The sequence below is a fragment of the Anomaloglossus baeobatrachus genome, chromosome 1, assembly GCF_048569485.1.
Source record: "Anomaloglossus baeobatrachus isolate aAnoBae1 chromosome 1, aAnoBae1.hap1, whole genome shotgun sequence".
In the NCBI taxonomy this organism is placed as follows: Eukaryota; Metazoa; Chordata; class Amphibia; order Anura; family Aromobatidae; genus Anomaloglossus; species Anomaloglossus baeobatrachus.
The window spans coordinates 822,059,390-822,085,495 of record NC_134353.1 but is presented as its reverse complement, the minus strand read 5'-3'; the positions used below and the strand labels follow the sequence as shown (position 1 = coordinate 822,085,495).

At 41.2% G+C, this 26,106-nt stretch overlaps 1 protein-coding gene across 6 annotated transcripts in view; it reads right to left on the bottom strand.

Annotated features, from left to right (window-relative positions):
• The window catches only part of KIAA0825 (KIAA0825 ortholog), a 785,365-nt gene that overhangs the window by 652,842 nt on the left and 106,417 nt on the right, over positions 1 to 26,106 (bottom strand). For 5 of the 6 annotated variants that reach the window (XM_075325095.1, XM_075325097.1, XM_075325094.1 and 2 more), the window contains one exon: positions 21,941 to 22,076. In XM_075325095.1, coding sequence (XP_075181210.1) covers positions 21,941 to 22,068 — 128 coding nt within the window. In that variant the 5' untranslated portion in view covers positions 22,069 to 22,076. Of the gene's footprint in view, positions 1 to 21,940; positions 22,077 to 26,106 lie in introns of those variants that run through there. The other variant, XM_075325099.1, reaches the window with a different exon arrangement.

Here is a 26,106-nt window from a genome sequence, read left to right as displayed (position 1 = left end):
TACATGCATCGAATGAGGAGAATGAAAAGTGTCCTTTAGGACTGTTGGATAATGTGGTGATGAGGTTGTGTTGAGGAGAGCCATTAGATCAAATACTTGATTAACCTCTTGACAGGGGATTGTGGGGAAATGTGTCAATTTGCCTTACATGAGCCAGATGACCCTCCCATCACCATGGATCCACCAGATGATGACATAGCCCCTCCCATCACCATGGATCAGTCCAGTGACGTCATAGACCTGCCTAAGATGATGCCCACCAATCAGCTCATGGAATAACACGTAGTTGAACCCACTGACCAATGGACACATCCTGGTATGCCCACTGTAGGGCTGACCATGCCCCTTTTCCTAGGTTTTTATAAAGGCATGTTCTTGTATAAATCTCTCAGTTTCTGGGCCGACTTTGGCCGAGGAAAGATGAATATCCAACTGTGTGTCTGATCTCATTTTTTAAGCATGCGCTCGATCCACACCAATTAGTATCAGGCAGTAGGCAACTTGTGGAACTTTGTAAGAGTTCAACTTAACAAGTGGTGAAGTAAGCTTGTTTGGAGAAGTGAGGGCACAGTTGTATGTTTTAAGCATAAACTTATAGTGGATGAAATCTTTGGCCAGATTGGATTTTATCCACAGGAGGTTCAGGGCCCCCGGAGTAACGCTGTGGAAGACGTGTTTGCAGTGTGTGCCAGGGTTGCAGAATCTGTGCTGAGTTCTTCTATGTGTAGGAGGTGAAGCTTCATACAGGGCATGTTGCAGTGTTTCATTATAATGTTTCAGATCAGAGTCAGGACACAAAAGAGAGGCGATTGGGGTCAATGATGACTGAAAATTCCTATGGCTACCTTGTGCGACTATTTGTGTCTCACCCTTCACTTGTGTATGTTGTATGCCCTTCACTCAGTGTAGCAGCACCTAGTAGCCACTGTGTGTAGGGTTTTGTGGAGGGTGAGTCATCGTTGGGGAGGGGCGCCATTTCGGATGTTTTAGGGGGCCAACCTCCATGGCTAGGCAGGGGAAGTCTGGGGAATCTGTCCTGGGCCCCTCCCTCTCAAATGTATTTATGTGCTGTAGTATATATTTGAATTGTGTTTTATTCACCTGAATGTTTTAATTGTGAATTAATAAATTTTTTGTTTTAAAGGGATTTTGATTGGTTTCTAAACATTATACCACCAAGAAAAGCACTAGGAGGAACCAACGATCCCAAGTGATGACCGCTTCTGTAAATATAAATCTAAACTTCGTTTAGTTGGTAATATGAACTGCAGGTACGGTAAGAGTTAATGACATTACTGATTATATTACATTCTTTGCAGGTTTTATGCACTTTTCTTTAGGTAATGTCAAGCAGTGAACTTAAAAGGCATAATACGTTATGACTAAGTGAAAGGTCTCTTTCATGTTCACTTTGGGGCATCTCTCCTATATATCTCTTTTTAATTAACTTTTTTTTTTTTTTTTACAGTTTTCCAATAATAACGTCAAAATATTATCTAAAGTTCAAACCTATTAAAATCAAAGAAGAAAAAGAAAGCAACCCCCCCCCCTTCCCTCTTCCACTACTGATTATATAAGATCATTTTTAATTAAGTGAGATCAATAGGTGCGCAACCACAAAGTAGTTCTGATACATATCATTTAGTGTACTGGAAACTGTAATGTAAGAAGAAAGTATCAGTAAAGGTTTGTCAAGTAACAAAAAGGTGTTGTGTCAACTGAGCCATCTATTTGAAAGAGACATTTCAATTTTTTCAGAAATAAAAGGGAACCAAGAGCAGTTCTGGGTGCATATTTCTAATCCCTGCCTAACTGTCCCTGTATCTAGTAGCATAGATAAAGAGATCTTTAGAAAAAGTATTTCTAAAGATCCTTTATGATATGCTAATGACGGCTGGGACCAATTGCAAGGGCGTTATTTCCTACGCTCATTCCACACTCTTAGCATGTTCGCACGCCCACAGGGCTATTCAATGCCCATTGCTATTCACGCTATTCAATGCCCATTGCCCAGCGTCATCATCGGCAGTGACGCGCGTATCTGTGTCCGTTGCACTGCTTCAAAACGCCGGGCTTAGGGTCAGTGCGCATGGATCAGATGTCCTGACACTACCGGTCATGCGCACTAGACTTCGCTGAAGCCGTGACGCATATATGCTACTAGATACAGGGACAGTTAAGCAGGGATTAGCAATATACACCCAGAACTGCTCGTGGCAGGTTCCCTTTTAAAGTAAGAGAGTCTGGGTTTGGGTTACCCAATAATGCAATATGCTTTGCTAAGGAGCCTGGTCTAAATGAATAAGACATACAGTATTTCCTTTCTTTATCCAGACTGATATTATTTATATTAGAAACATTTTTTAATCAAAAGTGGATTGAATACAGGCACAAAGGAGTGAATTTCTTGTAAAATGGGCCCTAAATGCATGTTAATTATTTACCATTGATTTTAATAAAATAAAAATCTATTTTTTTCAGTGAAGAGAATTTTTTTTTTGTGTAAGATACAAATATTAAAAAAAGAAAACAAATAAATAAGAAAATTATATTATTATTCTTGTAATAATCCAAAAAACTACCGTAATGTTTTACTTCGAGTTTCAGAAACAGAACACTAAGAATAATAAATGGGTTCTACAAATGTCATCCAATTCGGTCAAATTTCAACATAGCAAAAGCAAGCAAAAATAAAATAAATACCACAAAAATCCCTATGATGCCTGAGACACACTTTAACATCGGCGTGAAAACCTCTCCAAAATGAATTAAGGCTGGGTGGGCTGGAAAATACTATACAGAAGGTAAAGAAAAGACCTTTTCAAGGAAACTCTAAGCATGAGTGAGTTTAAAATGGAGTGTAGTGAAACGAATATCTTCTCATTATCAAACAGGCTTTTCATGAAGGCTGAGCACTTTCATGAGAAAGAATACCTCACTGCCTGTGGCCCATTCAGATCTCTGATGGGACAGCCCCAATTGTGAGCACTGGTTCGAAGAATGACAAAAGATTGGCATGTATCTTCTTAACTTGTGTAAACTCTTCTCAGGACTGCGAAATGCGATGCTCCATCCTTACACCTTGGCTCTAGGGATTCCAAATGAAAAAAGCTCCTATTGTGGTATCATGAAGTGTCTCAATCAGGGAAACCTAACCGAATACACTGCACTGGATTGTGCCGGCTTTTCTTAAGTTAACCTACATAAATCTGCTTCAATTACGAATGGACTAAAACTAATCTCTGACATCGAAATCTGGATGGTGGCCAAAGACAACACATCGTGAATAGTGGATAAAAAGTTAAAAAAAAAAAAAAAAAAAGCTCGAGACTTAAATAATGTGCCTCAATACCAAAATAAAAAGCTAGAAAGTACCGTATATTAAAAAAAATATATAAAATTTTCATTTAAATAATTGTTATAAATACATTCTGTGGAATTTGTATATAACATATGAAATGGAAATTCATGAATTTGCTTACATGGCCAATGTACTTTCAGACAACTTAATCTGGAATGTAATAAATTCGCAATCTGAACATCACTATTTAAAAGATGCATTTTCTTACCGCAAACGATTTTATTTTAAAAAAAAAAACCTTTAGGCCCTGTGCGCACACTGCATTTTTTTGTTGCAGATTTGCCATGGTTTTTGCTGCAGAAAAGGTGCTGTTTTTGTTCATAACCTTTCTGCAGTCCTTCCCCTGCAATATCCATGGGAAAAACAAAATGCTTTTTTTTTCCTATAGGTTTTGCTGCAGAATCTCTGCAGCTTGTCTGCAGCAAAAAAGAAGTAGCATGTCACTTCTTTTCCGCAGGTACCTGCGTTTTTGCCATAGAAAACTGTAAAAAAAAAAACGCACGGACCAACCCGCGGCAAACCGCGGTAAAATTGCGGGTGCATTTTTACCGCGGGTGCGAAATTTTGCCAGAGCGTGCGATTTTTCTTAAGAAAAGAAAATTTCCCAGTGGGCACAGACCCTAAAAGTGCCAATCACTATGTGACTCCATTCTATCTAACTTGCTGTTTACTGCCTGTTGTCAAGTGTAATCTGCTTATACCGTCAATGACACCAAGATGGATGACAGGAAGCCGCGGAGGATCATTGTCTTTGTATACAAAAAGACATAAGAGCAGAAGCACACAACATAAAGAGGGGCTTTCAGTTCAGGGAAGACTAACCACAGGAAAAAAGAGCTGTGAATGCTGGGAAATGAGGAAAAGGACAAGTTGAAGCCCATATCATCATCATTGTACAATATTACATGAACAGAAACCCAGAACTCGTAAAAGTGTATTTCAAGTTATGAAGCATGAGAACACTGACAGTTCCTGAACTGTCCACTACTTCTCCCTACTACATAGGGGTTCTATGGCAATTAAAAAAAAACCCAAAAAACCATATCGTAACTAGAAAAAATGTCATTAGAAATAAATTCCTTTAATACCTTTTATTTTCAAACCACACTTGTTTTGTCTAAGGAGGTAATCACTACAGTATTAAAAAGGTTGTAGTCTTGCTATACTGACAGGAACCTGTGGTACAGTGATATTAGGATAAATGCATTTGAGCTTTGCCCCTTTCCTTGATCTGCAGGAATATGTGCTCACAGCAGATATTCTGATACTAATACTGGAGACAAAAGGGATAAGGGAAGAAGAGGCTGCTCATACTGCTGTCCACTCTGTCATACTGACTGATGAGTGTCTGCTGTGGCCTGGAGCGTGCGAGGTTCTGCAGCAAAGTGTGCAGGGTTTAAAGATAAGTGTGGCACAGTTTCAACACAATTACATAGTGGTGATAACTGTAATTGTTTAATTTTATTAGGGAATTTGTTTGTCTGTCTGTGATACTGTTAAAAAAGCAAAAAAAAAAAAAAAGTTTGTCTTGGGATTTAATCAGTAGCATTAGTCACACCTGTTTCTAGAAGCTTCTGGCAGCTTCTGCAAGTCCTGTAGAACTATATAAACCAGCCAGATCAAGCGAGGTGCTGAGCGTGCGAGGTTCTGCAGCAAAGTGTGCAGGGTTTAAAGATAAGTGTGGCATAGTTTCAACACAATTACATAGTGGTGATAACTGTAATTGTTTAATTTTATTAGGGAATTTGTTTGTCTGTCTGTGATACTGTTAAAAAAGCAAAAAAAAAAAAAAAGTTTGTCTTGGGATTTAATCAGTAGCATTAGTCACATCTGTTTCTAGAAGCTTCTGCAAGTCCTGTAGAACTATATAAACCAGCCAGATCAAGCGAGGTGCTGAGCGTGCGAGGTTCTGCAGCAAAGTGTGCAGGGTTTAAAGATAAGTGTGGCATAGTTTCAACACAATTACATAGTGGTGATAACTGTAATTGTTTAATTTTATTAGGGAATTTGTCTGTCTGTGATACTGTTAAAAAAGCAAAAAAAAAAAAAAAGTTTGTCTTGGGATTTAATCAGTAGCATTAGTCACACCTGTTTCTAGAAGCTTCTGGCAGCTTCTGCAAGTCCTGTAGAACTATATAAACCAGCCAGATCAAGCGAGGTGCTGAGCGTGCGAGGTTCTGCAGCAAAGTGTGCAGGGTTTAAAGATAAGTGTGGCATAGTTTCAACACAATTACATAGTGGTGATAACTGTAATTGTTTAATTTTATTAGGGAATTTGTTTGTCTGTCTGTGATACTGTTAAAAAAGCAAAAAAAAAAAAAAGTTTGTCTTGGGATTTAATCAGTAGCATTAGTCACATCTGTTTCTAGAAGCTTCTGGCAGCTTCTGCAAGTCCTGTAGAACTATATAAACCAGCCAGATCAAGCAAGGTGCTGAGCGTGCGAGGTTCTGCAGCAAAGTGTGCAGGGTTTAAAGATAAGTGTGGCATAGTTTCAACACAATTACATAGTTTGACACAAGAACATAGTTTGAATTTATCCTTATACGTTTCCCATTGGGTTTTTTTTTATTTTTTTTTCTCTTTGTTTGTCTACTTTACTGTTTATCCCCATTTGATAGGTGCTCCATGGACAATGCTACCAAGTGTGTATCTTGTCAGATGTATGCATGCCTTGAGCAGCCGTTTGAGGGTGAATGTGTCTGCACTTGATGCAAGCATGTTGCGTGTTTGGAAGCCAAGGTAACTGATCTAAATAAGCATCTTGCAACACTCAGGGGCATTGCAAACCTGGAGAGGAGTTTAGAGCTCACTGAGCTTTCTCTGGCTGGGGCCAGTGATATGGAGGAGGGTGGAGGTGGAGAAGATCAGGACCCAGAGGTAGGTAGTTGGGTAACAGTTAGAAGAAGAGGTAGGGGAAAAAGTGTCAGGGAGCCTAGTCCTGACCTGGCACAACCTAGTAAATATGCCTGTTTGGCTGATATCAGGAATGAAGGGCCAGGACTAGGGTCACTACAGCAGGACGTTGCTCCTAGCAACCAGGAAAACAACTGCTGTAGGAAGGAGGGAAATAGGAGTGCAGCAAAGCCCAGACAGATGTTAGTGGTAGGGGACTCTATAATTAGGCGGACAGACAGGGTCATCTGTCGCCGAGACCGTGAATGCCGAACAGTGTGTTGTCTGCCGGGTGCTCGGGTTCGGCATATTGTGGATCGGATAGACAGATTGCTGGGTGGGGCTGGGGAAAACCCAGCGGTCATGGTGCACATTGGTACTAATGACAAAGTTAGAGGCAGGTGGAAGGTCCTTAAAAATGATTACAGGGAACTAGGAGAGAAGCTGAAGTCCAGGACCTCCAAGGTGGTGTTTTCAGAAATACTACCGGTGCCACGAGCGTCACTAGAAAGACAGCGGGAGCTTAGGGAGATAAACACATGGCTTAGAAATTGGTGCAGGAAGGAAGGGTTCGGGTTCATGGAGAACTGGGCTGACTTCTCAGTCGGCTACAGGCTCTACGGTAGGGACGGGCTGCACCTCAATGGGGAAGGTGCAGCTGTGCTGGGGAAGAAAATGGTCAGACGGATGGAGGAGCTTTTAAACTAGGATTTGGGGGGAGGAGGGTAGTGGAGCAAAAAAGGGGATAGATAGAGCAGATACAGACAGTGAGATGGTAGTGGTCAATGAAGGATTAGGGGGGATGGGACATGCAAGGAAAGTAGGGAGGCTAGGAGTAATAAAGGTGTTAATAGGATTAAATGTCTACTGGCAAATGCAAGAAGTCTTGCAAACAAAATGAATGAATTGGAGACTCTTATGTCAACCATGGATTATGATGTGGTGGGCATTACGGAAACCTGGCTGGATGAAAGCCATGACTGGGTGACAAACATACAGGGTTATAGTACATTTAGGAGGGACAGGAAAGACAAAAAAGGTGGTGGGTGTGTATATTTATCAAATCTAACCTAAAACCTGTGTTGAATGATGACATTGGGGGGAACTGCAACAATGTAGAGTCAGTATGGGTAAATGTACATGGGGAGGAGAATAATGGAAAAATGCTAATTGGAGTTTGCTATAAGCCTCCTAGCATACTTGAACAAATAGAGGGTGAAATGCTGGAACAAATTGAAAAGGCAACTAATAATAATAATCGGGTTCTTATTATGGGGGATTTCAACTATCCAGACATACAGTGGGACATAGAATCTTCTGGTTGTGCTAAAAGCTGTAAATTCTTATCTACCATTCAAGACCATTTCCTCTCTCAGATGGTAGATGAACCGACGAGGGGAGATAATTTGCTAGATTTGGTCCTGTCAAATAGACCGGATACAATTTCAGATCTACAGGTCCGGGAGCACTTGGGCACCAGCGATCATAATATGGTAAGCGTCAACGTAATATTCAATAGAACATTTCAAAGGGGAAATGCTAAAACCTGGAATTTTAGGAAAGCTGATTTCAACAAATTAAGGGAAGAGCTGAAATGTGTAGATTGGGACAAAGTCATGGTAACTGGGGATACTGAACATAAATGGGGAAAGTTTAAGGATATATTGCTAGAGTCCTGTAAAAAATGTATACCCTCTGGTAATAAAACGTCCTGGAATAAAAAGGAACCACTATGGATAAATAAGACTGTACAAAGTATAATAAAACAAAAACAAAGGGCGTTTAAAATCTTGAAGGCTGAGAATACAGAAATAGCATTGCAGGAGTATAAAGATATCAATAGGCAATGCAAAAAAAGAAATCAAACAAGCAAAACTAGCTACTGAAACAAAAATCGCCAATGACATTAAAATAAATCCCAAAATCTTTTATAAATACATTAATGCCAAAAGGAAAACAAAGGATAGTATCGGACCCTTAAAATATAATAACAAGTTAGTTATAGAGGACAAACAAAAGACTGAGATATTAAATAGGCATTTCTCATCTGTATTCACCAAGGAACTGACTGTACCAGGGATCATTCAACAAGTGAAAAATCAAAGTCCACCACCCGATATAATTAATTTAACACAAGAAGAAGTACGCCTACGTCTGAGTAAATTAAACATTAACAAATCCCCAGGGCCAGATGGCATTCATCCACGAATATTGAGGGAATTGAGCTCCGTAACTGACAGACCGCTGTATCTCATCTTTTTAGACTCGCTTGCAACAGGGTTGGTGCCTCAGGATTGGAGGATTGCTGATGTGGTACCGATATTTAAGAAAGGTAAGAGGGTAGATCCAGGCAACTACCGTCCAGTAAGCCTGACATCAGTAGTATGCAAAGTTTTTGAGGGCATTTTAAGGGATGACATGCAAAAATATGTTGCAGAAAATAATATAATAACTGACAGACAGCATGGATTCATGAAAGATAAGTCGTGTCTAACCAACCTGTTGGGGTTCTATGAGGGGGTAAGTGCAAATCTGCATATTGGTAATGCAGCTGATGTGATTTATTTGGACTTTGCAAAGGCATTTGATACTGTACCACATAATAGGCTTATACTAAAGCTCCAGAAGCAAGGACTGGGGGAAACTATATGCAACTGGGTAAGGAATTGGCTAAAAGATAGGAAACAAAGAGTAGTCATAAATGGAACATTCTCTAAATGGGCCATAGTCAGCAGTGGGGTGCCGCAGGGATCTGTGCTAGGACCAATTCTTTTTAATCTCTTTATTAATGACCTTGTGGATGGGATTGATAGTAAAGTGTCAGTCTTTGCTGATGACACCAAACTATGTAGGATATTAAAAACTGACCTTGATAGTATAATATTACAAAAAGATCTGGATAAGATGTCAGAATGGGCAAATACTTGGCAAATGAGATTTAATGTTGATAAATGTAAAGTAATGCACCTAGGACGGAGTAATCCTATAACTGCGTATACATTAAATGGAAGTAAACTCGGGACTACAGAGCAGGAGAAGAACTTGGGTATTCTCATTACAAATAAGCTGAGCAGCAGCACTCAATGTCAAGCAGCAGCTGCAAAAGCAAACAAGATTCTAGGGTGTATAAAAAGAGAGATTAGATCCCGCGATCCCAACGTATTGTTACCCCTCTATACATCACTTGTAAGGCCACATCTGGAATATGGGATCCAGTTTTGGACTCCACATTTTAAAAAGGACATTCAGAAGTTAGAGTCAGTTCAAAGGCGGGCAACTAGACTATTACAAGGAATGGAAGGCCTCCCATATGATGACAGGGTGAAAAAGTTAGATATGTTTAGCTTAGAAAAAAGACGTCTCAGAGGAGATCTCATTTATATGTATAAATATATGTGTGGTCAATATAAAGGACTGGCACATGACTTATTTCTTCCGAAGACAATACTAAGGACCAGGGGGCACTCACTGCAAGTGGAAGAAAAGCGATTCCGACAGCTAAATAGGAAAGGGTTCTTTACAGTTAGAGCAGTCAGACTGTGGAATACCCTACCACAAGAGGTAGTAATGGCAGATACTATAACAGCTTTCAAAAAAGGGCTGGATGATTTCCTCACTACACACAACATTGTTGGTTATAAATGACTTAGTGACCAAATGTAGAACTGGTGGAGGAAGGTTGAACTAGATGGACCTAGGTCTTTTTTCAACCTTAGTAACTATGTAACTATATCACATACTGTCAAGTAATCCAAGTATTCAGAAGCCTTTTCTTACCTCAGAACCCCTCATACCTCCAGCAATCATGGTGGACAGCAGTGTGATCAACCTCTTCTTACCTCAGAAGTAGAGCTGAGGGAATAAATCGTGTAACTCTAGTCCATTTGGCAAGCCAGTAGTCTCTGTCCGCTAAACAGATGACTTGCACATCTCTTATTTTCCAAGATCCCGACGTGGCTTTTGATTGGCTAGGCTCAAGTGCTGTCATCTGTGTATCACACTATGATGATGAAGTTGCACCAATGTAGCTAAAGAAAAGCTGGTCCGGGGATCCAAGAATGCAAGAAATTCGCAAGGGGTAATTCAGCAGTCAGAGACTATTGACCTGACCGATGGACAGGAGTCACGTGAATCGATGCACCAATCTCTACTCTGCACCCCTGGCATCTCCAGTACTAGATCAGAAAAACTGTTTGGACAGCGGTATGAGCAGCCTCTTCTTACCTCAGTACTCCTGGTTTCTCCAGCAGTAGAAAAGAATATCCACTGTGAGTTTCTATCCCCGGACATCAAGTGGCGAAGCTTCCTACTGCACAGGCTCAGGCTATGTTACTGTCCTAATAACTTTATTCTAAGTCAGGTTACTGTCAGTGTAACAGATAGGAGGCCTTTTCATTTTTACAATGATTAGAAATATATTTGTAATATTTCCTTTTGTTATTTTTTCCGTTTATAGGGAACTTTTTATTCAAACCCTTTGGAGTGACCTGAGCAGGGTGTAAAAAAAAAGAAAAAAAAAAAGAAATAATAATAACTACTACTCATCTGCCGATCCGTCACCATTTAACTATCAGTCTCCTTACATTAACATCCAGTGGGGGTATCATGTGATTTCTGCACGCTATACATGTTGCATGAAAAGAAAAAACAGTGCTATGGGAGGGTGAAGCAATAAGACTATGCTTTTCTTCAAGTTTGGTGAGAAAGGATAAACATGCTGTAAATAAATATCTCAAGTATAACTCAAAACTTGGGGCTTGGACCGGTGCTAGTAGCTCATACTATTGGCACACTAAACGGCTATTTTTCATATTGGCAAGGATTGTAGTATTTTTCTGCCGTGCAGGACCTTGGCAAATTAGTCACTGCCCACATCTACTACTTTGGAATTAAAATTAATACTGAAGCAGTTATCGGTTTTGTGATCTGTAGCTTGTCACCAAAAAATGTAGTGGGATAGCACGGCAAAAAAATGAAATGGGATAGCAGAACAAAAACTGAAGTGGGATAGCACAGCAAAAAATGAAGTGGGATAGCACAGCAAATAATGAAGTGGGATAGCACAGCAAAAAATGAAGTGGGATAGCACAGCAAAAAATGAAGTGGGATAGCACAGCAAATAATGAAGTGGGATAGCACAGCAAAAAATGAAGTGGGATAGCACAGCAAATAATGAAGTGGGATAGCACAGCAAATAATGAAGTGGGATAGCACAGCAAAAAATGAAGTGGGATAGCACAGCAAATAATGTAGTGGGATAGCACAGCAAATAATGTAGTGGGATAGCAGAGCAAAAAATGAAGTGGGATAGCACGGCAAATAATGAAGTGGGATAGCACGGCAAATAATGAAGTGGGATAGCACGGCAAATAATGAAGTGGGATAGCACGGCAAATAATGAAGTGGGATAGCACGACAAATAATGAAGTGGGATAGCACGGCAAATAATGAAGTGGGATAGCACGGCAAATAATGAAGTGGGATAGCACCGCAAATAATGAAGTGGGATAGCACAGCAAATAATGAAGTGGGATAGCACAGCAAATAATGAAGTGGGATAGCACAGCAAATATTGAAGTGGGATAGCACAGCAAATAATGAAGTGGGATAGCACAGCAAATATTGAAGTGGGATTGCACAGCAAATAATGAAGTGGTATACCTCAGCAAATAATGAAGTAGGATAGCACAGCAAATAATGGAGTGGGATAGCACAGCAAATAATGGAGTGGGATAGCACAGCAAATAATGGAGTGGGATAGCACAGCAAATAATGGAGTGGGATAGCACAGCAAATAATGAAGTGGGATAGCACAGCAAATAATGACGTGGGATAGCACAGCAAATATTGAAGTGGGATAGCACAGCAAATATTGAAGTGGGATTGCACAGCAAATAATGAAGTGGGATAGCACAGCAAATAATGAAGTGGGATAGCACAGCAAATAATGAAGTGGGATAGCACAGCAAATAATGAAGTGGTATACCTCAGCAAATAATGAAGTGGGATAGCACAGCAAATAATGAAGTGGGATAGCACAGCAAATAATGAAGTGGGATAGCACAGCAAATAATGAAGTGGGATAGCACAGCAAATAATGAAGTGGGATAGCACAGCAAATAATGAAGTGGGATAGCACAGCAAATATTGAAGTGGGATAGCACAGCAAATAATGAAGTGGGATAGCACAGCAAATAATGAAGTGGGATAGCACAGCAAATATTGAAGTGGGATTGCACAGCAAATAATGAAGTGGTATACCTCAGCAAATAATGAAGTAGGATAGCACAGCAAATAATGGAGTGGGATAGCACAGCAAATAATGGAGTGGGATAGCACAGCAAATAATGGAGTGGGATAGCACAGCAAATAATGAAGTGGGATAGCACAGCAAATAATGAAGTGGGATAGCACAGCAAATATTGAAGTGGGATAGCACAGCAAATATTGAAGTGGGATAGCACAGCAAATATTGAAGTGGGATTGCACAGCAAATAATGAAGTGGGATTGCACAGCAAATAATGAAGTGGGATAGCACAGCAAATAATGAAGTGGGATAGCACAGCAAATAATGAAGTGGGATAGCACAGCAAATAATGAAGTGGTATACCTCAGCAAATAATGAAGTGGGATAGCACAGCAAATAATGAAGTGGGATAGCACAGCAAATAATGAAGTGGGATAGCACAGCAAATAATGAAGTGGGATAGCACAGCAAATAATGAAGTGGGATAGCACAGCAAATAATGAAGTGGGATAGCACAGCAAATAATGAAGTGGGATAGCAGAACAAAAACTGAAGTGGGATAACGGCAAAAAATGAAGTGGGATAGCACCGCAAAAAATGAAGTGGGATAGCACAGCAAAAAATGAAGTGGGATAGCACAGCAAATAATGTAGTGGGATAGCAGAGCAAAAAATGAAGTGGGATAGCACAGCAAATAATGTAGTGGGATAGCAGAGCAAAAAATGAAGTGGGATAGCACGGCAAATAATGAAGTGGGATAGCACGGCAAATAATGAAGTGGGATAGCACGGCAAATAATGAAGTGGGATAGCACGGCAAATAATGAAGTGGGATAGCACGGCAAATAATGAAGTGGGATAGCACGGCAAATAATGAAGTGGGATAGCACGGCAAATAATGAAGTGGGATAGCACGGCAAATAATGAAGTGGGATAGCACGACAAATAATGAAGTGGGATAGCACGGCAAATAATGAAGTGGGATAGCACGGCAAATAATGAAGTGGGATAGCACAGCAAATAATGAAGTGGGATAGCACAGCAAATAATGAAGTGGGATAGCACAGCAAATAATGAAGTGGGATAGCACAGCAAATAATGAAGTGGGATAGCACAGCAAATAATGAAGTGGGATAGCACAGCAAATATTGAAGTGGGATAGCACAGCAAATAATGAAGTGGGATAGCACAGCAAATAATGAAGTGGGATAGCACAGCAAATATTGAAGTGGGATTGCACAGCAAATAATGAAGTGGTATACCTCAGCAAATAATGAAGTAGGATAGCACAGCAAATAATGGAGTGGGATAGCACAGCAAATAATGGAGTGGGATAGCACAGCAAATAATGGAGTGGGATAGCACAGCAAATAATGGAGTGGGATAGCACAGCAAATAATGAAGTGGGATAGCACAGCAAATAATGAAGTGGGATAGCACAGCAAATAATGAAGTGGGATAGCACAGCAAATATTGAAGTGGGATTGCACAGCAAATAATGAAGTGGGATAGCACAGCAAATAATGAAGTGGGATAGCACAGCAAATAATGAAGTGGGATAGCACAGCAAATAATGAAGTGGGATAGCACAGCAAATAATGAAGTGGTATACCTCAGCAAATAATGAAGTAGGATAGCACAGCAAATAATGGAGTGGGATAGCACAGCAAATAATGGAGTGGGATAGCACAGCAAATAATGGAGTGGGATAGCACAGCAAATAATGAAGTGGGATAGCACAGCAAATAATGAAGTGGGATAGCACAGCAAATAATGGAGTGGGATAGCACAGCAAATAATGAAGTGGTATACCTAGGCAAATAATGAAGTAGGATAGCACAGCAAATAATGGAGTGGGATAGCACAGCAAATAATGGAGTGGAATAGCACAGCAAATAATGGAGTGGGATAGCACAGCAAAAAATAAAGTGGGATAGCACAGCAAAAACTGAAGTGGGATAACAAGGCAAAAAAATGAAGTGGGATAGCACAGCAAATAATGAAGTGGGATAGCACGGCAAATAATGAAGTGGTATACCTCAGCAAATAATGAAGTAGGATAGCACAGCAAATAATGGAGTGGGATAGCACAGCAAATAATGGAGTGGGATAGCACAGCAAATAATGGAGTGGGATAGCACAGCAAATAATGAAGTGGGATAGCACAGCAAATAATGAAGTGGGATAGCACAGCAAATAATGGAGTGGGATAGCACAGCAAATAATGAAGTGGAATAGCACAGCAAATAATGGAGTGGGATAGCACAGCAAAAAATGGAGTGGGATAGCACAGCAAAAAATAAAGTGGGATAGCACAGCAAAAACTGAAGTGGGATAACAAGGCAAAAAAATGAAGTGGGATAGCACAGCTGGGTAAATTACTGGAAAAAGAATGTAAAGAATCTAGGCAATTACATTAGAAATGTAATAAAAGAAAAAAAAATAAATAAACAAAACAAAAAAAAACATTTGCAATTTTTTTAATTGAGTATGTGAGGGACCTACAACAACTGTTAAATTTAAAGCCAACATAGCGGTACTGTATGCCACCAGACCAATCGAATTTGGCTTCCGTAGAGAAATAATTACACTTTGCACTAATAGGCAACAGGAATGGTGCTACATGGGGCCACATAGAAAAAACTGGATAAGGAAATGGAGAAGATGCTGCTACAAATTGTCATGAAACCTCATGGCCATGTAATAGCAACAGGCTTCTAAAATAAATCTGTATAAAGTGTTAGTCATATATAACAATACATAAAGGACTGGTAATAAATTGCACAGGAATAGCCAGGCTTATGAGTTATTATAATGCCCCGTTCTGCGGAGGCTCATTACTCATTCTATTTACTGTAAACTACAATGAGAAAATCACCATTTACGCTCTAAACACAGAGATTGCCATTCAGCCGCAGCTATCCAATGCTCCTGACAACAAGCCTATTTTAATACAGATTATTGAGCTCTTTAGTTATATGAAATGATAGGTATAACCTACGGGGAAACGAGACAGCTGGATTATTTACAGATATTGGGCAAAGTAAAAATAAGCCTGTTGAGTGCAGAGTCTATTTTCGGGATATTTTTCTTTTTCTTTTTGGTGAGAACCTAACGTGGAAATTCTCCTGTACTCGGCCCATGGTTTGCAGTTTTAAAGGGGTTATCCCACTTTTAAAAATTATACTTCAATAGCTGTTTTGTAGCTAAAAAATATCCCTACTAATGTGCACCCTATACAAACATGCCCTGGAGCCCTGTGCGATTTGTGGTCTTCAAACGCACTGTTACATCCAGCAGTGACATTTTGCACTGTGGTCACTTCATTCTCTTTTCTGTCCACAAAGTATGAGATGTCGCTGTGACTACTGCCCGAAATGAATTGTCACAGATCATATGACGATATATGTAGGCACTGCTGAAGCTTCCTGTGAAATCTCATCATCAGACAACTTTCATAGCTGGGATGTGCCCCCTTTTCTTGTGCTGCAGATGAGGCTGTGAAGGGCAAATAAGGTATGCCAAATGGATAGGCTGTCAGGGAAAGTTTATGGGGAAACTTATTAAAGGGAATTTGTCACCAGGTTTTTGTTACCCCATCTGAGAGCAAAGTAATGTTGAGACAGAGACCCTGATTCCAGCGATGTGTCACTTATTGAGCTGTTTACTGTCATTTTGATAAAATCAATGTTTTCTCTGCTGAAGATCTAGCAGATCTATACCATCTAGATCTAGATCTAGACCATCTATCATATCTAGATCTATACAGAGCTCATGAATATGCTGGACTACCTGGCAGCACACCAAGTAGTCCTCTAATGATAATCTACTGCTGATTAAAGAGCCCAGGAGATTTAAACTACACTAAGCAGCCCAGCGAGTGACATCACTGGAATCAGGATCTGTGCCCCTACATTATGCTGCTCCCAGATTAGGTGACAAAAACCTGGTGACAGATTCCTTTTACATCAGATTGATGACCTCATAACTGGTTGAGCTGCCAGATGTGGGACCCCAATAATTTGATATCGATGACCTATTGTTATGCTCTGTGTTGTCCTCTTGCTTTGTGTAACCCCGCCCCCACCACTGATTGGCTCCTTCCTGCCCATGTACATGGCCGAAAGTGTTGGCATTTTTAAATTGTTACAGAAAATGATTGCAATTACACATTTTGTTCTACACGATTTATTTATTTATTTATTAATTTTGTGATTTGGAAAAACAGAAAAAACAGAGAAGAATGGGCAAATTGGACATAATTTCACACAAAACTGCAAAAATGGGCCGGACACAATTGTTGGCACCATCAACTTCATATTTGGTTGCACATGCTTTGGGTTAAATAACTGCAATCGCTTCTTATAACCATCAACTAGCTTCTTACACCTCTCAGCTGGAATTTTGGACTCTTCTTTTGCTCACTGCTCCAGGTCTCTCATATTTGGAAGGTGCCGTCTCCCAACAGCAATTTTATTATCTCTCCACAGGTGTTCACGGGATTTAGATCTGCATTCATTGCTGCCACTTCAGATATCTCCAGCGCTTTGTTTCCATACATTTCTGAAAACTTCTTGAAGTATATTTGGGGTCATTGTCCTGCTGGAAGAACCATAACCTAGAACGCAAACCCAGCTTTCTGACACTGGGCACTATATTGTGACTTAAAAATCCTTTGGTAATCTTATATATCATATATCATGATGCGTTGCACAGTCAAAAAGTAAGAGACAATACCATGGCACTCAGTGAAAAAATATTGTTAGTTGAAAATCAATGCAGCATGATATACAGACAAAAAGTTTGGACACACCTTCTCATCTCTAGAACAACTGTTAAGAGGAGACTTTGTGCAGCAGGCCTTCATGGTAAAATAGCTGCTAGGAAACCACTGCTAGGGACAGCAACAAGCAGAAGAGACTTGTTTGGGCTAAAGAACACAAGGAATGGACATTAGACCAGTGGAAATCTGTGCTTTGGTCTGATGAGTCCAAATTTGAGATCTTTGGATCCAACCACCGTGTCTTTGTAGAAAAGGTGAACGGATGGACTCTACATGCCTGGTTCCCACCGTGAAGCATGGAGGAGGAGGTGTGATGGTGTGGGGGTGCTTTGCTGATGACACTGTTGAGGATTTATTCAAAATTGAAGGCATACAGAACCAGCATGGATACCACAGCATCTTGCAGCGGCATGCTATTCCATCCGGTTTGCGTTTAGTTGGACCATAATTTATTTTTCAACAGGACAATCACCCCAAACACACCTCCAGGCTGTGTAAGGGCTATTTGACTAAGAAGGAGAGTGATGGGGTGCTACACCAGATGACCTGGTCTCCACAGTCACCAGACCTAAACCCAATCGAGATGGTTTGGGGTGAGCTGGACCGCAGAGTGAAGGCAAAAGGGCCAACAAGTGCTAAGCATCTCTGGGAACTCCTTCAAGACTGTTGGAAGACCATTTCCGGTGACTACCTGTTGAAGCTCATCAAGAGAATGCCAAAGAGTGTGCAAAGTAGTAATCAAAGTAAAAGGTGGCTACTTTGAAGAACCTAGAATATAAGACATATTTTCAGTTGTTTCACACTTTTTAAGTATTTCATTCCACATGTTTTAATTCCTAGTTTTGATGCCTTCAATGTGAATCTACAATTTTTAGAGTCATGAAAATAAAGAAAACTCTTTGAATGAGAAGGTGTGTCCAAGATGTGTACTGTATCTGTAATAGAAATTGTCCAACGTTTCGGTGCACATGACCTTTTTCAAAGTCTCAAAAGAATGACAGACCGTATGTATGCTGCTCAGTCACTCATTGCACAGTCAAATCACCCAGTGTCAGTGGAAGCAAAACAACCACAAAACATCTTTGAACCCTCCACCATATTTGACTGTAGGTACTGTGTTCTTTTCTTTGTAGGCCTTATTCTGGTTTTGGTAAACTGTAGAATAATGTGTGTTACCAAAAAGCTCTCATCTTGGTCTCATCTGTCCACAAAACGCTTTCCCAGGAGGATTTTAGCTTACTCATGTATATTTTGGCAAACTGCAGACTAGCTTTTATTAGTTGCTGTGTCAGGAGTAGTGTCCTCCTGAATCTCCTGACATAACGTTTCATTCCATTTAAATGTCAACGGATAGTTAACGCTGCCAAGGATGCACCCTGACCCTGCGGGACATCATTAATTTCTTTGGTACTTGATTGAGGCTGCTTATCTACCATCCGGACTATACTGTATTGTAACATTTAATCAATTTTTCTCTGATGTCCACATCCAGCAAGATTAGCTACAGTGCCATTGATTTGAAAACTTGTTTGTATTCTTGATTATGTTGCACATCATGAACAAAGGAACATCAACATCTCTGGAGATGGACTTACGAATCAAACTTGTTGAAAAATATCAACAATCTCAAAGTTGCAAGTCATCAGACAGTTCTCCTCTCCGCTTTCTGTTTTCCATGATTAGTGAGGCACACACAGACTCACAATGCAAAGATTGAGTCAACGTCTCCCCGTTTGATCTGGTTTCAGGTGTGATTTTCATATTGCCCATACCTGTCACTTGACTGAACAGGCATCACATGCTTGAAATGAAGTGGTTTACCCACAATTTTCAAAAGGTGGAAACAATTTTGTCCGGCCCATTATTGGGGCTGTGTGTGAAATTATGTCCTAGTTGCCTTTTTTCCTGTTTTTTCTGTGTTGTTCCAATGCACACAAAGGAAATAAAGATGTGTATACCAAAGAATTAGTAATTCCAACAATTTTCTGGGAAAAATACTTGATTTTCTTGAATAATGTCAACACTTTCAGCCATGACCATGTCTCTGCTTGCCAGTTTGATTAGTTGTCATGTGATTGGTCATATGTAATTTGCATACTTGTGGTCATATGCCAACTAAATTCTCTTCCTGCTTCTCCCAATACTTAACACTCAGAGAAGCAGGAAGGTCATCGGCACATGATCCTAAGTAAATTGCGAGTGATCGAACAGTCAAGTAGAGCCAAATCCTAATATCGTGCCATATTGCAATACTAAAATACAATGCCTGAAAAAGATTACCCCCAGTCTGAAATACCTTTTTAAAAGGGAATCATTCAGCAGGATTTTGCTATGTAATCTAAGGACAGCATGAGGTAGGGGTTAAAACACAGATTTTGGCAATGTATTTATCAGGCTGTGTGCTGCTGCTGACTTGCAAGGACTGTTTTAGCACCAGGAACTTACCATTACTTGGACTACATCAGCTATACCAACTCCTGTCTTCTAGCCTGACCACGTCTCCTCCTGTGATAAGCAGCTCACTGTCTATAGACTATGTACATAGAGAACCTGGAGTGTGGGTGATTAGCTTTTTGAGCTCTGCTTCAAACTACATCTAAAAACTCTGATTGTGTCACAATTGCTGTACCCAGTAAAAAAAAGATAAATTGTTGGAGTCAGGGTCTCTTATCCTACATTATGCTGCTATCAAATGAGGTAGCAAAAACCTGCAGACAGATTCACTTTAAAGGGATTGTCCACCACTCAGACAACCTCTTCTCATTGATCATGTATGCCCCTTTTAAAATAAAAAAAGCTTACACACATCTCATCTGTCGACGTCATACCAGCGGTGTCAGCACTCACTCCCCTGGGGATAATATGAGATTTTACCTCACGTGAGTCCTGCGCCCAATCCCGCCAGCTTCATTGTCCCTACCTTCAGATGAATAGTAATCAAGACGGCTTGCGCAGCACCCGCAGCTCTGACTTACCCTTGATTACTTATTCATCTGAAGGTAGGGACAATGAAGCTGGCGGGGATTGGGTGCAGGACTCACGTCAGATAATAACCTCAGGTTAGCCCCAGGGAAGCAAATGTCAACACCACTGGAATGGTGCAAGTACAGGAGGGGAGTAGAAGTTTTTGTTTTAATAATGGCAAAAATGTTGAATATGAAGTAGTCCAAGTAGTGGGCAATCCCTTTATTGATAATGCATTGCATTTGGATAGTTGAAATGTGTTCCCTCAGAATCAAGTCTTTTGATGGGTTCAGTGTTTCCCAGTCAGACAAGTCTCCCACTTATAGGGCATATGATGAGAAATTTACAGGCTGAAAGTAATCAGATTTCTTTAGACGACTGTTCCCGTCTTGAACATATGTGGCATATTTACAGAGTATGTTATAGGTCCCTGATAAATGTGTTTCCCAGCAATCAAGCTGGCAATTATTTAGAAGACAGGGCCACGTTGTACGTCGTCCTCAGTGGAGAGAGGGCCACACATGGGCAGTAATGTCTACTGATTAAGGCCAGAGTCACACTTGCGAGTGACTCGCACAAGTCTCACATAGCATCACACTTGCTCAATCAGTGGAACAAACCACACCTGAATGGCCACCTCTCCACTAAGTGCAGTGTGCAAGGGTGTTCTCAAGACAGATGTGGGTCCCGGCTGTGAGATCTGCATCAGGCTTACACTTATACTATATCCTGTGGATATGTCAGAATTGTGCAAGGTGGCAATACCACTTTACTCTCCAGGGGGCACTCACTGCGCGTGGAAGAGAAGTGATTCCGGCAGCTAAATAGGAAAGGGTTCTTTACAGTTAGAGCAGTCAGACTGTGGAATGCCCTACCACAAGAAATAGTAATGGCAGATACTAGAACAGCTTTTAAAAAAGCGCTGGATGATTTCCTCAGTACACAACATTGTTGGTTATAAATGACTTAGTGACCAAATGTAGAATTGGTGGAGGAAGGTTGAGCTAGATGGACCTAGGTCTTTTTTCAAAGTAAGTAACTATGTAACTATGTTAAAAAAAAAAAAAAAAAGAAAACCAAACACTGTTTTTTTTTCTAAACAATTTTTATTTTCTGACAATAGATTATTTTTTTTTGCACATAACTATAAAATCACCCATCATGCTTGAGCTGATGTTAACAGCATTCACAGATACTGAATGCTTTACCTGTAGTCTGAACATGACTCAATGACTTCTATCAGACATGCTCTGTGACCTGTGCAGTGATCACTGCGCAGGGAGTTGGAGGTGACCTGTGATATCACCCTCTGTGAATGGTATGATCCTCTGTACTTATTTATTACCTTTCGTTGTAATCCTGTCTGTAACAATAATGAGATAACTGCTGAAAAGTGATCACTATAGAAAAGGAATGATCAGTCAACGTGAAAATTGCAAGACGGATTATATTCAAATTGTACAATTATTAGTTTTACTGTTCATTTTTGTAAAAAATACAAAATACAGTTTAGGGATTTATTTTTTCCTTTTAAATCTAACATGTGAAGGTACTGGACAGAAACCTTGGCAGAAGGTTGGAATAAGGTAACCTACCCCAGTGTTGGGAAACACATCAAATATTTAAGGCATATCCTGACCACAAAAAGGGGTCAAAATTAATTTATTTAGTGTAAACATTATTGCACAGTACCTCTGGGCATTTTCTTTAAGCTTTTCATCGATGTCATTAAGAATCTGTTGACATTCTGCATTTCCGGGGAACATGTCTAATACACAATCTAGTAAGGCAAAGCTGAGCTCATCTTCTGCTCCCTCCATTGTGGCTTCTGCAAAAAAAAAAATAATCAAATTATACTAACAAAATCACAAAAATTGGATTAGTATACTGTAAAATAGCAGAAACAAAAGTAAAGGTCCTCGTGGCAGTGCCAGATATATACCAATGTTCTCATTGAATACCTTACTTGTTTTAATAGGTTGCCCAGGACTTTTTCTATTTACTATGGGTCCAAAAAGTAACAGGCAGGTCGTTGGTCACTATATGCCTGTTGTGCCCAATGCCAATCTCTACCAGCATAGGGTGGTCACAGATCACTACTGCCAGTGATTCAGCTGCTCCTCATCAACAGAGCAGCTCTTTCTCTTCTGGGCTGCCCTGTCGACAGGGTGTGACTGCCAACGTCATGCTGATTGACATCTGGCCTCCTAAAGTTAGGCAGCAGGGAGGTGGCTGTAAATAAGCATGAGGTCAGCAGTCATGCCCAGTCAAAAGGGAAGAGTGGAAGATAGGTCGCTGTTCTGACGACATGACATCAGTAGAAGAGAAGCCGCTGTAAGGGTACTTTCACACTTGCATTCAGCGCAGTCCGTCACTATGGAGAATAGCGCAGTCCATTAACGCACTGCGCTATTCTCCATAGACTTGTATGGACGACGCACTGTAACGCTAGTGTCAGCGTTGCATCCGCTGGACGACGCAGCGTCATTATTTTGATGCTGCGCCAGGCAGAAGGAACGCAGCATGTAACTTTTTATGAGCAGCGGAAACCTTTATTTTTCACTGCGCATGATTTTTTTTTTTTTTTTAAATCACAGAAACTTTATTTTGTTTCTCGGTGGCCGAACGTTCAGCTGAGCGCTTGGCCGCCGGCATGTGAGAGCTCTCAGCTGAGCACCCGGCCGCCGGCATGCAAGAGCTCTCAGCTGAGCACCCGGCCGCCGGCATGCGAGAGCTCTCAGCTGAGCGCCCGGCCGCCGGCATGTGAGAGCTCTCAGCTGAGCGCCCGGCCGCCGGCATGTGAGAGAGCTCAGCTGAGCGCCCGGCCCCCGGCATGTGAGAGCTCTCAGCTGAGCGCCCGGCCGCCGGCATGTGAGAGAGCTCAGCTGAGCGCCCGGCCCCCGGCATGTGAGAGCTCTCAGCTGAGCGCCCGGCCGCCGGCATGTGAGAGCGCTCAGCTGAGCGCCCCCGGCCACCAGTATGTGAGAGCTCTCAGCTGAGCTCCCGGCCGCCGGCATGTGAGAGCGCTCAGCTGATCGCCTGGCTGCCGGCATGTGAGAGCGCTCAGCTGAGCGCCCGGCCGCCAGCATGTGAGAGCGCTCAGCTGAGCGCCCGGCAGCCGGCTATTGAGAGCGATCAGCTGAGTGCCCGGTCCCCGGGTGATCAGCTGATCGTTCACAATAGTCTGCTGCTGGTAAAACTGTAAAGAAGAAAAAAAAAAAAGCTTTCCATTGTTTTGTACGATCTGTTGCATCCGTCACACAACGAAATGCAATGGATGCCGTTCAACACAAGTGTGAAAGTAGCCTAATACTGGCAGGAGCGGTCTGTGGTTGCTCAGTGCCGGCAGAGATCAGCTGTGGGCACAATAGGCAGGTAGTCTACAACTACCTACTTGTCAGTGTTTTGGCACATAGTAAAAGAAAAGATAACCCCTTTAAGTTAATATGTTATTAGAATATGCTGCCATTAGGAATGATGATAACCGGTCTGCTGGACTATTGTACAAAAAAATATTGTGAGACTTGAAACGGTTTGAGGAACCTGTCCTACTCTTTGCTAATTTAACAACATGGACCTTTCTATAAAGCAAGTTCTTATTTTACTTGTTACATTTCACAGTGCTTTACAGACATCACAGTCCCCATTGGATCTCACAATCTAAAATCCCTATCTGTATACCTTTTGGAGTGTGGGAGGAAACCCACAAACACAGAGAGAACATAAAAACTCATTGCAGATGTTGTCCTTGGTGGGATTTGAACTCAGGACCCCCAGACCTGCAATGCTATAGTGCATTTTTTGAGGGTCTAACTAAATGAAGACTTGTCCCAATTTCTGCCTTCCCCAGAAACTAGATACTATTCACAAAATGTCAGTGTTGGGTTTCTGGTTTATTTACTTTTATTTTTCAACAGTGTTTGCCCCTTTTTTCAGTATGTCATTAGTTAACTTCTTTGGAATTAGCTAAGCATTGTGACAGTTTTCATCATATTAAACTACATTTAGGACGTTATGTCTTGTGTTCTTAAACTAATCCATAGTTTGACTGTGACCAAGAAATAATGGAGTAGCTAAAGGTTTCCTGAAGAGTGCTAGCTCTTGAACCCAATATTTATATTGCCAGTTTTGGCTGATTTTTTCATGAATGGGAGAAGTACTCTACAATGGGGGATTGTACTACTTGTACACAGCCTAGATGCGCTAGTAGTGGTTCGCCCCAATGAAAACCTCATGTCACGACAGCTCCAGTGAGGTTGGTTGTGACATGATGGCGTTGGGTATTCCAGTCTTAATGATGGCACAGCTGGAGTAAGATGTGCCGAAATTATTAAGAGGTGCAAGCATCTTAAAGGGGTTATCCGGGACTTTAGTTACTTTTTGCTATGGGCTAAGAACTTACCAACATGTAGTTCCTAACTACCTGCCTGTTCTACTTGTCGTCAATCTCTGACAGCTCCCAGCAGTCACGGACCGCTTCTTCTGGCAAATTTCCTTCTTTCGGTGACGTCACGTTGACAGAGTAGCTGTTTCTCTTCCCTGTTGAAGGGGAGTCACTGCCAAGTTCATGCGCCCCAGCAAAACACAGCAGTGGATATGGTGATTTCAGCTGACAACAGCTGCAGGAGGATCATAGTAAGGACATAGTAAGCACACTGTTGAAGGTCTCTTATGACCGAAACGTCTGTGCTGGTCTTTCACTTCTTTCAATTAATCAACCACTTTATTGCGATATCTGAATGCCAATTTTTATTCTCATCTACGACGGGTCAGGAACGTACTTGTGCACCACCTACAAATGTGCCGTGATTATCTACTCTGCTGATTGAAAGCTGGCTCCCCGCTGCTTAACTGCATATAGATGGCTGTCATTTAGAATGACGTCGGTAGCGATGCCCAGTCAACAGAGTAGACTGGAAGAAGAAGAGCTTCTCTAGATGTGATGTAAAATAAAGCAGAAAAATCCCCCTCTGAGCCGGCAGAGATCATTGCCGGGCAGAACAGATAGGTTGTTATCAACTACAATCCAGTACATTTTTAGCCCCATAGCAAAAAATAACCAAAGTCACGGATAACCCCTTTAATGAATTAGGTGCATCTTACAAATACCATGTACCTCCAACAGAAATGTTCCTCCAGTCAGGAGGTGATATACAAATCTAGTGTAGTTTATGCCACTGAGCTGGTGTAAAATTAGAAGAATTTACTGGGCATGTTTTGCTATACCTCATCCCACCCAAGCTCCACCAACTTTGGTGAAATAGACCAGAAGAAAAACACGTTGATGAATCAAGGCCTTACCGCCACATGCTTTCATTCCATAGATTCTTGGGCATTCTCAATGATTTTTCCGTCTCTCAGTATTAGGAAAAAATATAATACAACTATACAACTATCATTTGGAGCACTGTAGCCATGAGCTTTGTATATGGAAGGGAAAGCAGAATTGTTTCAGAATTACATGGAGGGCCATACATCTATTCCTGCATAAGCAAGGATGATTGACCTTAGGGAAATCAACATCCAGCACCACGGAGACACCATCACGTGTTTCTCAACACAGTGACACTAGAACAGGGGGCCTTGTTCTAGAATCACTGCGGTGAGAAACACGTGTTGGTGTCTCCGTGGTGCTGGATGTTGATCTCCCTAAGGTCAATCATCCTTGCTTATGTAGTCTTTTACTAGGCATTGCTCCCACTAGCCAGTTTCCTACTCCACACGGATGAGGGGCAAATACCCCGAAACAGCTGTCTGTGGATGGATACCATGTTTTGGCATAGGCGGTTTCCTTGACTGGAGACTGCCTTTCCCGTGGTTGTTCCTTCCCGGTGAAAGACCTGGCTAGTTTCCTGCCA